General features: G+C 40.8%; 1 protein-coding gene across 1 annotated transcript; it reads left to right on the forward strand.

The window, feature by feature from the left end:
* Positions 1-7,410: 7,410 nt before the first annotated feature.
* LOC100698682 (transcription factor Sox-8) lies at positions 7,411-10,857 on the forward strand. The gene is made up of 3 exons (XM_003450115.5): positions 7,411-7,826; positions 8,230-8,465; positions 8,564-10,857. Exons 1-3 carry the CDS (start codon positions 7,411-7,413, stop codon positions 9,304-9,306), a joined length of 1,395 nt encoding a protein of 464 aa, XP_003450163.1. The 3' UTR covers positions 9,307-10,857.
* Positions 10,858-14,070: the final 3,213 nt, after the last annotated feature.

Raw genomic sequence — 14,070 nt, forward strand, 5'->3', positions numbered from 1 at the left:
AACATTTAGAAATCATTATCTTTGAAGGCAAAAGTGACTGAACCGACAGGCAAAGAGCACTGAAACACACAAACACAGAGGTAATCCAAGGTGAGTGTGTTGAGTGGAATCAAATGTTGGTGATTTGACCATCTTCAGCTAATATGTAATTTCATCTCCACACTGATAACCCTCAGAGCTGAACAGAGTCACCAGTGAGTTGAGGGTAAACACTCACCAAAAGTGACACTGTGGCCTGAAGTGATCTGAGCCATACAAAACTCTTAAAATTATTAGGGAGGCAAAACACATATAACTTTTTAGATAAAAGCAAATAGTCATATTTAGAAAAAATAACTAAAGGCGGAGCATGAAATATTTAAAAAGGGAAAAAGTTCAGAGAAAGTGAAATTCTTCTGGGAATGAAAACATCAGACTTAATCACCATCTGAAAATCCCTATCCTTCCTGCTACACAAATATTCCCACTGACTCTTCTGTCCCAAAGTACACCTCTGCACCTATTCAGAGTGAACAGGAAGTGACCTTGATGACCTTGGTTTCCCACGCTGTCTTATGAAGGTGGACACCACCAGCACCTGACCAGAGCACACATACATACAAACCCAATAAGCTCAACAGAACAACAGCTTTATCTTAACTGTACGTCACATCCATGTTTAACTTTAAGTTTGCTGTGAGAGTGAGCCTAAATATTACACATGACTTCATTTCACTTTGTTGCTTTGCATGTCTGCAACAGGCAGACAAACAGTTAGAAATAGCGAAGTGGTAACCAGGAAATACCCTGCAACCTATAACCAGTGGAAACGGTTAGCAATTGCTTCCTTCTTTCCTTGCCTGAGGCGAGTGATGTCTGTGTAACCGTCAGTAGGGAAGCTATATGGTGCGACCTGTCACACAAGGTAAATGAGCAAAAAACCCAAAACAAAACAAAATAACAAACATACAAAGAAAAAACTAGCAACAAAAAGGAGGCGCTCTTTCACAGATGGGCAGGATTCCTTTTTCTGTTGGCTTACGCTGTGCCGTTTGTAGTGACTTCACAGTATAGTGCTTTACATATTCACCTGACAAGTGAAAGCTTCCCAGTTTGTCCCCAGGAGGAGATCCAAATCATTTGTAGGTTGCATGCAGTGTAAAAAAAACCCCGCTGCCAATCAAACAGGCGGCATTACCTGTTGTGGCAAGCTCTTGTGAATAAGGGAGCACCTGAACTTAGTTTTTGGCTCTCTGCTGTGTGTGGCTAATTTATGATCTGTATATGCTGGTGGTTTACTTGCTACAACACTGATCCCCTGATCCATTCAGACAAATCTGAATGACTAATTAAAGTTACAAAGGGTAAAATATCATCTCTAGATGTCAGTAGATTGCAGACTGCAACCAAGTGAGTTCTTAGCCCTGAGCAATTCAAGTAGCTACGGGGGCTGCTGTGGAACAAAGATGTTTTAGTCAGCTGAGAGAGATCAAAAACATTAACTTTAGACATTAATCATTAAATTTAGATGCCACAGCAAGCCTGTTCCTACTACATGCTTGTACACACTATATTTTAGCATATTTGAATAAAATCATCACCTAGCAATAAATCAGGATAGAATATATGTCAACTAAATATTTTGCAGTATTTTATATTTTAACCTCTAAGGGAACCTTAAAAACTCTGGCCACCATCATCTGTAGTGAGTGTACCCAGACAGCGACTCCTGACCGGATCCGCCCCAGAGTCTTTTGCTATCTGGGCAGGCCGTCAGTCCACTGTTCACTTCAGCCGTCGATACGCCGGGTGAGATGTGTCCAAATCTAATTACTCTGGACGAGGCTGAAAGTAAAGTCCAACTGAAGTTCGTGAAAGGAGTTTTGCGATTTCTCTGACATGAGCCCTGTGGGGACAGCAAATGCTGTAGCACCAATCAGTTTTCACTTGCACATTAAATGAATCCACATCAAGCCTTGGGAATACCCTCAGGGCTGTAACATCACATACTATAAAGCTCATCAAGATGATCACAACACACTACTTCTTCATGCGGTTAGCAGCAGGTGTGCTTATGCGCTTTTTAAAAAAAAAAGTTTTTGCAAAATCAGGTTGCAGACAGGCTGGAGACACGCAGACTAACTGCTGCTCATAAACACTGAAAGTCTTGGCTGGTGCACTAAAAGCCTAATTGGAGAATATGATCCACTTCACCAATAATCATTTTAATAGCTTATAAATTATGCTGTAATATATGAATTGTACACAAGAGATTTAGGTTTCACTCTGGTTAGTGTGTGTGCACTGTGCTGCACACTGGCTTTGTGCACTTGCATGCGTGCAAAAAGCAGCGCAGTCTTGTGCTCGTAAAAGGGACATAAAAATCAAGAGTGAAAATGTCTTTTTTATTCTTGTTTTAATTATCTGTAAATAAAAACAATGCACCGCAGTTATCATAGCACTATAAGGCAAAGGCCCCACAGCCAGACAACTCCTTTAAATAGACTTAGTATTGTAGAACAGGCTCTCATTTCCCGTAAAGTCAAGGGGTGGGCTTTCTGTTCTTTCGCCGCCTCTGAGTCCTGTTCTTAATGTCTACATGTCCCGCACCATCTAATTCTCAAGCAAATTAGGGAGATGATTTATGAGAATCAAGGATCAAAAAAGTAGACAATGTGGAAAACTGAGCACACCACAAGTTTTACTCAGAACATATGCCCTGAAGATGTCAAGGAAGAAAGAAAGAAAGAGTTATGGGGGTATAGATCACAAAGTGTAAAAAAAGGAACCCACATACCGCCTCACTCCTCCTGGGAAAATACTGGGAAAAGATATGTGAAATATTGTCCGATCTGAGCATCTAAGCAGTTAGGCTGTCATTTCAAGAAGAAAATAATGTGGAATGGACACTTCTACTGTGCATGCGTAAGATTGAATTAAAGTTTGCTGATCTGTTCTCCTGGAATCAACCTAGAGCTTCACCTTTACCCAATATTAAGAAACTATTATGCTGACAGTCACTTTTCCGTACTTCACAAGCGTGCACATGAATTGAGTCACACAACCAGGATACCTACTAACTTTTAGATCAAAGATTTCCAAAAAGGTCTACAAATGATAAAAGACTAACTGTCTTAAAATAATTCTTCCCAACAGGCTACTGCAACCACTTCCAAAACCTCCCCGTTCATAATCCCTAATTCATATGAACATATACAACTATCACAAGCAAAACCACTGCCTCACTAAGCAGTTATGTGTCAGGGAGAAAACACAGCAAATAATCTGGAAACACTTGAGCTCTTTTTATGCTCCTGACATTAAAATGTGAGAGTGGCCGAGGGCCAAACACACCCAAAGATGTTTTGGACTAATTGTTTCCTTCAGTTTCAAACACTCCCCCTTACATCTCTTCAAAACTCCTTTCTGTGCAACCCCTCACCTCCACCTTTCTGCATCTACTAATAGGTTTAAATAAAACCTGCAATTGGTCCAGTAAACCCCTCATTATGGTGTTTTAATAGAATGAATTTAGGATAGTGTGAGGTCAGAGGTCAATGGGAGGTCCTAACGCGCAGCAGCTGTCATGGGGGTTGGACTGTGATTGGAACCAGTGGAGTCAAGCATCCCCGGGTCTTCGACCTTGCTAAGTAGACAACCTGGAAAATACATTTGGCCGCAGACCAAAATGGAAAACATCCACCATCACGCGGTTTCAGAGGGGGTGTGATGAGTAGCAATGAATCTGAAACAGGAGTGCGTACATCCGTCACTGAGAGTTTGCTTTACTGTGCGTAAACCTAACTAAAAAATCTGAATCTTGTTGCTTAAAGATGTAAAAATGTATGTATCCTTTAACTTCCCCAGACATGTTAAATGTTAGATTTCATAACTTAATAAATAATATCTAAAACCTGCATCTTAGCCTTCCATTAGCATTTGCTACAACTGTAAATTCTGCCCTAAATAACCTATTTGAGTGTGAAACCAAAGAAAAGTGGTCTGGTTGATGCGGTGCAGGGGTGAAATATGGTTTGTTAGTAGCCCAGGAGCTTGCTCCACATGTGGTTATGGAGTGGTTGGGATTGACTGGGTGAGATGGAGGGCATGCCAGTCTCCACAGTTCACCAAGTTTACACTGACTCAGAGTGCAATCAAGGAGATTATTAGACAAAATGAAGGCCTGCTGTTCTGGGTTAGGTTTAGGATGCTGTGGTGGCTGCAAAGAGAGCTTATCCTCATGTAGGAAATTGTAAAGAAGTTGTTTTAAGATTCCAGTGTTGCAGGATTTACACGTCATGCACAAAAAACGTGGTTTTAAATGTTTTATATATGGTATTTATGGACCTGATGACCCGATGAACTTCAGAATCATGTCAATACTGTGACAATTTATGCCAATTTAACTGCTCAGCATTATAACTTGGCTTGAACGAAGAAATGTGCCTAACTGTATTAAAACACAGAAGCAGAGACCAAAGGAAGCAAGATTCCTGTGGGTGACTGTGTAATTTAATTTTGTATGCACATTAGAAGCCAGAAAGTATAATTTACATGTGGAGTAGAAGTGACTGAGGCCCAGGAGAAATTGGCCAACATGCTCTGCAAAAGTCTGAAAATCTTTACCCGGGTCTTTACTTTGAGATGAAGCTCACAAAAATAGGAAAATTAAAACCTTCCTTCATTCTTTAGGACACTTAAGGTTCATGCGCGGTTGCCTCTCCTCTGTTGTTTCTTCCTTTTCTAATCAAGAGCCCAAAGCCCACAAACTCTGACCAGAGTTTTTCCCCACAATACAGGCAGACATTAAGAGGGAAGGCTGGAGTCTGTTTAAGTCTGTCTCCTCCTTTCTGTCTCTTGCTGTCTACCCCAAAAACGAATACGATCCCAGAGCTAAGTGGGAAGTGACGGCAGCTGCCACTCATGTTGGACTCGTGCTGATTTACACTCACTGTCATACCTGCGAGCAGATGATTGAAGAGTCATGTCAGGGTGAGTTGCTTGGAATTTATTTTTCTTCTGCCCTTTCATTAAATGCTAAAGTGAGTTTTAATATGTTTAGCGTCACACTTACGTCAACATGGAGCTATTAAAATGGTATTACAACACAATGCATCCCTTAATTTTCCCCAGAAATAAAAACCCAAATAAAGTACTTTTGGAACTACATCACAGTTATTGAAATCTACTTGCTTGTTTGTTTGTCTTTCTGCAGGATACCTCAGCCCGGGCAAATGAATTTCCATGAAATTTGGTGGGAAGGTGGGACTTGAGCCAGGAACAGTTGATTCAGTTTCAAAGGTGAATTAGAGGAAGGATTTTCCAGCATTATATGCGACCCAGATGAGATGATTTGATTGGAAATCCAGAGGAGATGTTCAAATAGTCAAAAAGTGACGAGAATTAAACCTCATGAGACTTGACAACATGTTACTGATAATTGTGCCAGTGGATCTTTCTAATAAGCTGTCAACAATAACAGCAACTTTATACCAGGGCGAGCAACTGGCGAATAACTAAAATTACTATGAAGAAATAAAATTGAATCTATGCACGCAAAAAATAGCTGTGCATATTTAATACTTTTCTGTGTGTGTTACAAGAGAAAGAGGCCACAGCCACTCTCATCTGACAGCTAGATGCTGTCCTGTCTGTCTGAATTCACGCACGCACACACACACACACACACACACACACACACACACACACACACACACACAAACACTGAACTTGATCCAGCTGTGTTTTCAAAGCAGCTGCTGGAAAGTAAGACAGCTCAAGCCAAAGCAAGACAGTTTAACTATATCAACTGTGAATTACATTTTCAAGGAAAACAGGCTTATTTTGTGTTGCATGGACCATGCAGTCATTGTCCTTCAAACACAATACACTGAACACTAAAGGTTAATACAAAGTCACAATAAAAAGCCATTGCTAATAATAAAAGAACAAACAATAAAAACCCCTTACCTTTCCATGCAAGCCATCACCTTTCACACTGAAAAACAGCATCTGTACAACCAAGCCAGAGTTTCTATTATTTCCACATTACAAGCTCTCCTCTTCCCTCAGCCACCTGCAGTGTGCATTGAGCAAAGCAAACTGCCGTCCAGCACAAACATACCTTGTCTTTTCATGGGGAGGCCAGTGATAAAAATCATCCCACAATATATGAACAAAGACACCTTTAACAAAGGCTGTGATTCAATCTACACTCTTATCTTCTCTGCTCTCAGTATCTTCTGTGTCGTAAAAAGCATGCTTCACTGGAGATGAGAAGTGAATTATGGATCAAAAACAAACAGAACACGTTAACTTCCGTCTCTAAAGTTGGAGCATTTGTCAAAGTTGCAGCTGGGCTGCAGTTTATTATCAAATTTATTAACCTTTGTTTTTGGTGTGTTCTGGGATGAGACTTGGGCTTCACAGCCACGATGATTTGTTTAGATTCAAATTTAGTTCTTCCTATAAGTTCGTGTGGAGACGAGTGATTTAAATAAAAAGATCTGAAAGGCTTAGTAGGCTATGTGTATTGATCTTGCTAAAAATATTGTTGCATGAGTTTTAGAAGAGCACATGTATTATGCTAAAAGAAAGAGAAACCCATCAGCTGAATCTTGTGGAGGGTGTCACCCTATTGCTGTGAATTTGACTGGAGAGTCTGTCAGACCTGATGTGATATGCCAAGTAAGATTTTTTTTTTTTTGAGCAATTCCATGCTTCAAAACATTTTTGAGCGCCTCATACTATTGTTTTTGTCAGATTAAGTTCTCTTTTTACTCTGTGCATGCAACATCTTTTGATGATCCGATCTGAATAAATATGATAGACATATAAATATTATTTATTTTTATGTTATCTCGGTAAATAATAACAAAATATAACTCTGTATCATAAAGTATACAATCAATAATGTGTCAGGTTATTTTGACATTAACACAATGAAGATGCTTTTCATATTAAGTTCAGAAATAATTGTAGAAATGCGCAATTTGTGAAATATCTGCTCGTCACACCTCGTGAATAAATTAACAAAAACAGAACTGTGCCACCGATTAAAAAGTCATTATCATAATGAAGCCCACATAGATCCTGAACCAATGAGGAGAAAGTAGCGATTTGTTCCAGCCAACCAGATGCCGAAGGTGGAGTGACGCTTTTAAAACTCCAACTCAAGTTGCTCTAACATGCAGCACTTCAGCTCACAGTGAGAACCACAAGTTTCACGACAGCACCCCCCTCCACGACAGCCCAGGACAACAAGGCAAACAAACAGGAAAGCGGGGGAAAAACAACAGGCTCGCACTGACTGAAACTGTTAAAGGAATTTACTTTGGCGCAACGCGCGCAAAAGCGCACTGGCCAATTTGGTGAAGGCTTGAACTTCAGTGGCAACATCTGAATTTTTATTTCCAAAGGACTGAACAAATAATGTTAAAAATGACGGAGGAGCATGACAAGTGTGTTGGTGACCAGCCATGCAGTCCATCGGGTACAAACAGTTCCATGTCCCAGGACGAGTCCGACTCCGATGCTCCGTCCTCGCCGACAGGCTCCGATGGTCAAGGATCCCTGCTCGCCGGTATGGGCAAGAAACTGGACTCCGAAGATGATGAAAGGTTCCCTGCGTGTATACGAGATGCCGTCTCTCAGGTCCTAAAGGGGTACGACTGGTCCTTGGTGCCAATGCCCGTGAGAGGGAACGGATCCCTGAAGAGTAAACCTCACGTCAAGAGACCCATGAATGCGTTCATGGTCTGGGCGCAAGCGGCCCGCAGAAAGCTCGCGGATCAGTATCCACACCTGCACAACGCAGAACTAAGCAAGACCCTGGGGAAACTTTGGCGGTGAGAAAAAATATAGATTTTAAATAAAATTATATATATTTATGTATGTAGATTGGGGTGTAGAGAAATTCAAGAATATTTTATGTAAGTGTAAAGTAACATAAAAAACAAAAGGACACTAAGGACACTGAGACGCTGTGGCTACAGTTTTGAACACGGGCATGATTATAATGTTATAACACTTTCTTTAGTTGTATTTGGTGAAAATATGTGCGAATGATTTGAAAATAAATAGATTTTTTGAACAAACCAAGACAGAAAACACCTTTTAATGTATGTTTTTCTCGACATTTTATGTGAAACAAAAGCGCTAAAGTAACTTTAAATTTAACGACTGTGTCTGTGTTTACTTCAGCTAAATAATTTTCTCTATTTTATTTATTTATTTATTTTTCTACCTTAGCTTGCTTTCAGAGAGTGAAAAGAGGCCATTCGTAGATGAAGCAGAGAGGCTTCGGGTTCAGCACAAGAAAGATCATCCAGACTACAAGTACCAGCCTCGGAGACGGAAGAATGTGAAACCAGGCCAGAGCGACTCAGATTCTGGAGCAGAACTGGCTCATCACATGTACAAAGCTGAACCAGGGATGGGAGGACTGGGAGGAATGAGTGAAGGACACCACCATCCTGACCATGCAGGTATGTACTTTGCGGTTAATTTGTTTAATTCTTGAGATAATTTTGTGTTTGAAGTGACGAATCTTCGTTTCTGATTTACATCTTCTTCTTTTTTTCAGGGCAGCCCCATGGTCCACCTACACCACCCACTACTCCTAAAACAGACCTCCACCATGGGGTGAAGCAGGATTTGAAACATGAAGGCCGTCGACTTGTTGACAGCAGCAGGCAAAACATTGACTTCAGCAATGTAGACATCTCTGAGCTCAGCACTGATGTCATCAGCAATATGGAGACCTTTGACGTTCACGAGTTTGACCAGTACCTCCCGCTCAATGGCCACGCCTCAGGCTCCTCAGACCACAGCCACAGCCAGGCTCCACTGCCTGGCAGCGCTTACACTTCCTCATACAGCCATACAAGCAGCAACGGGTCAACGTGGAGCCGAAAAAGCTCCATGTCCTCCTCCTCTCCCTCCACCGGTGAGGTGGGCCAGCACCGTCTCCATATTAAAACAGAGCAACTGAGCCCCAGCCACTACAACGAGCACTCTCATGGCTCGCCCTCACACTCTGATTACGGCTCCTACAGTAGCCAGGCTTGTGTCACATCAGCCACATCAGCTGCCTCGGCCGCTTCCTCTTTCTCCAGCTCCCAGTGTGACTATACTGACCTTCAGAGCTCCAACTATTACAACCCTTACTCTAGCTATCCTTCTAGCCTTTATCAGTATCCCTACTTCCATTCATCCAGGCGGCCCTACAGCAGCCCAATCCTCAACAGTCTGTCCATGGCTCCTCCTCACAGCCCCAACGCATCCAGCTGGGACCAGCCAGTCTACACCACACTGTCTCGACCTTAAGAGTACAGAAACAGCCCGTTCGCACCGGAGACTCATTCAGATCGATGCACTACTAACGAAGGAAGTAAGGAGGAGACGGAGTAGTGTGCGTAGGGGCTAGTAGGCGAAATGTGACCATTTGAACCTGAGACAGACAAGAGAAAAAAGTGCCTGCTGATTTTATACAGAGTTCTATTGTTGCGACGAAAACACACTTGTACAGACTTTTTACACAAAGAGAAATTGTGTTGTTGGTGAGCCAGACTCCTCCATGAGGACATATCGCCTACGCCTACATCCTGTACACCCTTCTTTCCAGTTAAAGATTGCATGTGTGCGCACACTTGAGGTAAAGAAAAGGCCTGACGCTGAATTGTGCAGGACTGAAATGGTTTGGCCAAACTCTGTGAATGTACACATGACCTATAATGTGCATTTTCAGTAACACTTACCTTAACGGCCAGAGCCATGTTGCCGCACACTGTTTGCATCAGTGGATCAGTCTTAAATAACTGGCTCCTATGAATCTAGTGTCATTTTGGCATAAAAGTCTTATATCTATTTATGTTCATGCATTATTTGGTTTTGTTCTTAAGTAGATGAACACATATAATGTGGGTTTGGTTATTTAGAGTACTGTTTGGCTTTCAATGAAAACTAGGTAAATAAGGTGGTACAAGTGCCGTGTTTGATATTATTCAGTTAAAGACCAATTTTTCCAGAAACATCTCCATTCCAAGTTGCACACAAACAGACGGGACCAACAGACTCGCACAGGACAGAACAGGTGTCTGAAATCTATGCTTGGCAAATTGCGATTAGTCATGATCTAGGGTTAAAGGAAATGGGGTAAAATAACACCACACACTCTGAGTGACATGTCAGCTGGATCTCGTGTATATGTCGATGGACAACGCAAGACTACATCTACGTACATGCATCCGCGCTGGTGTGTCAGGGAGATAATGTGGTGTCAAACATGCACATGCATGCGCGAGCCATTTCCTTGGGAAAAAGTTGCATATATAACCCGTGACACAAATGATACGTTTTTTTTTAGTTTGTTTTTTTAAATTGAAATTCATCTTTGAACTTTTTCTCAAATAAGAGAATTTAGAGTTTAAAAGTGAAATTAAGTGTGCGAGTATTTGCCAGTTTATCATCAACCATTAAGTGCCAACTCACTGCTGCAGTCGCATAAAACATTTTTGTGCCTTCTAATGCTTATTGTCAGTATTTTTATATGACAAGGAATTATTAACAAACTTCGGGCAGCACACAATCGGTAATCAACACCAGAGACTCCAACAGTTACCTTGCTTCTGGCTATGTCCTTAATTTGATATCATTCCTTACAGCCTTGGTTTGTAATGTTGTGTGACATGCTGTATGTGAAACGTACAGAGAATCATGCTTTTGTCCGCAGAACTGTGTTTTGTATCATTATGATGTATCAGTTTTTGAGAGAGGCTGTGAAAAGAATTGTTGTTCTATTAACTAGAGTTTCACTCGCACATGCACAGCTAACTCATGCGCTGACATTTTTTTTTAATAAAAAACTTTTTGTTGATACTTGTATTCGTCCTTCCTTTTTGGATTCACATATGGTTTCCGATGTTTTTGTTCTTAACAAAAAAAAACGAAAAAAAAATAGAATTAACTGAACAGAAGCACGCCGTGTTGTTGGGTTTGCTTTTTCGCTGAACACCAGCTGTTAGACTCCTTGTCTAACATCTGTACTGTTTGCTATAGCTGTAGTGAGACTTTTATAGAGTCATTATTTTCCCTGTGATCCCTTCACAGTAAATCTAATTGGATTGTGCTCAAATCATGCGCTGAAATGTGTTTACATAAATAACAAAAATAATATTTTGCTTTAAGAACTCATGAGCCTTTCTTCTGAAATTTATACGTAATGGATAATGTTATATGTAAAAACAAAAACCAAAAACAGCATCTTATTATAATTACTGCTGCCACTTTCAGAACCTTTGGACCACACCGGAGATTTTTCCAGCATTTCATATGTGCCTGTAGTCATATATATCAGAATAGCTATCCTCGTAAATATATAGATATGTATGTTTTTTCCATTAAACCATAAATGAGAGGAATGGGGAGAGATCCTATCTCCGTTGGTCCACGGGGTAGAATGCTTAAGTTGGCCCTGGCATGCATGCCAAGCAGCCGTCCCTAACCAGCCCAGGGAGAAGCCAAGTGCCAGGGCCGCGCTGCTGAATTTTAATGATTCATTATGCTGTGGAGGGGCCCCATTGTGTCCCTTTATCCGGACAGCTAGAAAGGAATTAATTGGACAGAAAATGGAAGGGCAAGGGGAACTGACAAGCCATTAAGAGGGTCCTGAATGGACGATTAGATGCACATGGTGGAGGACCCCTCCCCTCCCCGTCGCTGTCTCATATCACAGTGCTTCACAAACAAAAAACAACAAGAACAACAACCACAATGACCAGCAGACCAAACTGCAGAAATAATATCAGCGCACATAATCTGTAGATAATAAAAGAAGATAATACCACAGCAGATGGGGTGTGGGTGGCTCAAGAACGACTTGTTGTTTTTCTTCCCTGAAACTCTTTTTTTTTTCACAAGTGTTTGCCAAATACTTTCAGGAGGAACTCTTGAGAAAGAACAGGAGTGAATAAAAGTGAGGCAAAAAGGCTCTTCAGGGTGCTTGGGTCCTGTTTCCCTGGAACTTGTCCACAGTTTCTGATTGGGCCTCTTGAAAGCCCTACTGTAAATAACTGAAAAAGTGAAGTGCAGCGGGGAACTTTACTGCGAGCTACATTAGCACAATATACCGAATGAATAAATAAACCAAAAAAGGAAATCGCATGGAACAGTTTTGTGTCGCAATCAGAGCTTTCAGTAAAAGCAGTTCATAGGTATGTGTGCAACCTACTTAATGCACAAAAATAGCTCAACAGCATGTAGATATCCTCATGCGCACGCTGACACAAACCCTGTCACTCCACATGCACATACATGCAGGAACTGGAAATGAAAATAAAATATAATGCACATTAATTTTGCAGTGTCGAGTCTGTGCTGCATTCCAGCTGTCAATTTAATTGTTGATGGAGGAAGGGCGTTATTTGCCAAAGTCGAAGTCGTGGTCTCGGACCCAGGGGACATGAGGGGAAAGCAAGATGAAACGAGTGAAACTGGTGCTTCTACCACCTGACCACATCCCATTGTTCAGACTGGGATAACTCGCCTGGTAATAGTCTCATCCTGCCTAATGAGCCTGGCTGACTCAGGGCATGTTTCGGGGGAGGGAAAAAGGGGAGCTGGGAACTGTGAAAACCCTAAGAATGTGAGGCTGATTTGCAAGGGAAATGGAGTGGACATAAAGCATGGTTATTGCCTGAATCTGCCTAGCCTCATTCCACTTGATGTACTGAGTTTCTTTTAAGTTCTCCAAATCTTAATCCTGCATTTATCTCATACCTCATCACTGATGGCATTTTCTCTTGCCTTGCAAACCAAGCAAATATACTTCCTACACAAAATGATAAAAATGAATTGAGTTATAGGGCAGATTAAGTTATGTATTTTTAACCCCTTTATTACATTTTGCTTTCACAACAATTTATTTATCATTGTCATAAAATCAGGTATTATCTCAAAGACTTGGAGACAGAGCCATGCTGCTTGAGTTTATTTTACTGTGAATTTTACATCAGCTGAGTATTTGCATAAACTAGTTTAAGTCAAGATGGCATATGACATGTTTTTAAAGAAAAGCTCTCAGGCTCTCTTGTTTACTTCAGTAACTCACGCTGCTTCCAAAACAAACAATTTCAACTAAACTTTAGCTGCTCCACCCAAGTAAACGATTCCCTGTGGCTTATTCTGTCTTGTCTCCCTGTTTTTCTCACTAAATAGAGGAATCTATTTTATTATTGGTGTGTCCTGTGTTTGCTGGGATCGCCAGGCCAAGTAAAACAGAGTGGCAGACAGAACCAACATTAACTTCCCCAATTCCTCACAGATGGGCCCGCGCAGAAAGGAATTGAGGAAGGTACAGTGCCAACACCAAGGTTTTCTAAATGGCACTAAATTGATGCCGGCTCCACCAAGGTCACCTAAGATTGGCCACCAATGCTTACTTTTTTTGATGCTGCAACTACTCAACCGAGAACAGAATAAGTACAGAAAAAAAGAACAGAAGTTTGAAATTCAAAAACATTTTTTTTTTAAATGTCTATGAAGTTGCAGTTTATTAGTTACTGGAATGTTTCTCGATAGGAAGGATCAGTAAATTAAGCTCTTTGAAAACTTTGTAATGGCAAATTTTTAAATCTATTCTTTAGTCTGGCATTAAAAGAGAAAAAAAACATTCTGAAGTAAAAATGTCTCAATGGAGTGTCTGATTACAATTGTTTACTGAAAAGATAATCAGACCTGGGTCTAAAAGTATTTGCAAATAATTCTGTGTCTGTTTCAACCTGCTTGGAGCGCCAGATGGGAGGGATTACTGCACCAGGGAGAGTCAGAGAATGTCAGGTTACTTTTACTTCTTTTCTGATTAATGAAACTTTCTCCTGTTATGAATTTCACATTTGGAAAAAAACAACACATTGTAATTCTGATAAAAGTATAAAAAAAAAGGTTAGATATTATTCAAAATAATGAAAAATATATTATTAAAATTGGGCTTTATCAGCCCTCTGAAATGCTATTAGTGATATCGCTTACCACAGGTGGAACATTCTCCTTTTTTTAAGAAATAAAGAAATGTGAAAAAATACAGCAACAGTT

Source organism: Oreochromis niloticus, linkage group LG4, assembly GCF_001858045.2.
Source record: "Oreochromis niloticus isolate F11D_XX linkage group LG4, O_niloticus_UMD_NMBU, whole genome shotgun sequence".
Taxonomy (NCBI): Eukaryota; Metazoa; Chordata; class Actinopteri; order Cichliformes; family Cichlidae; genus Oreochromis; species Oreochromis niloticus.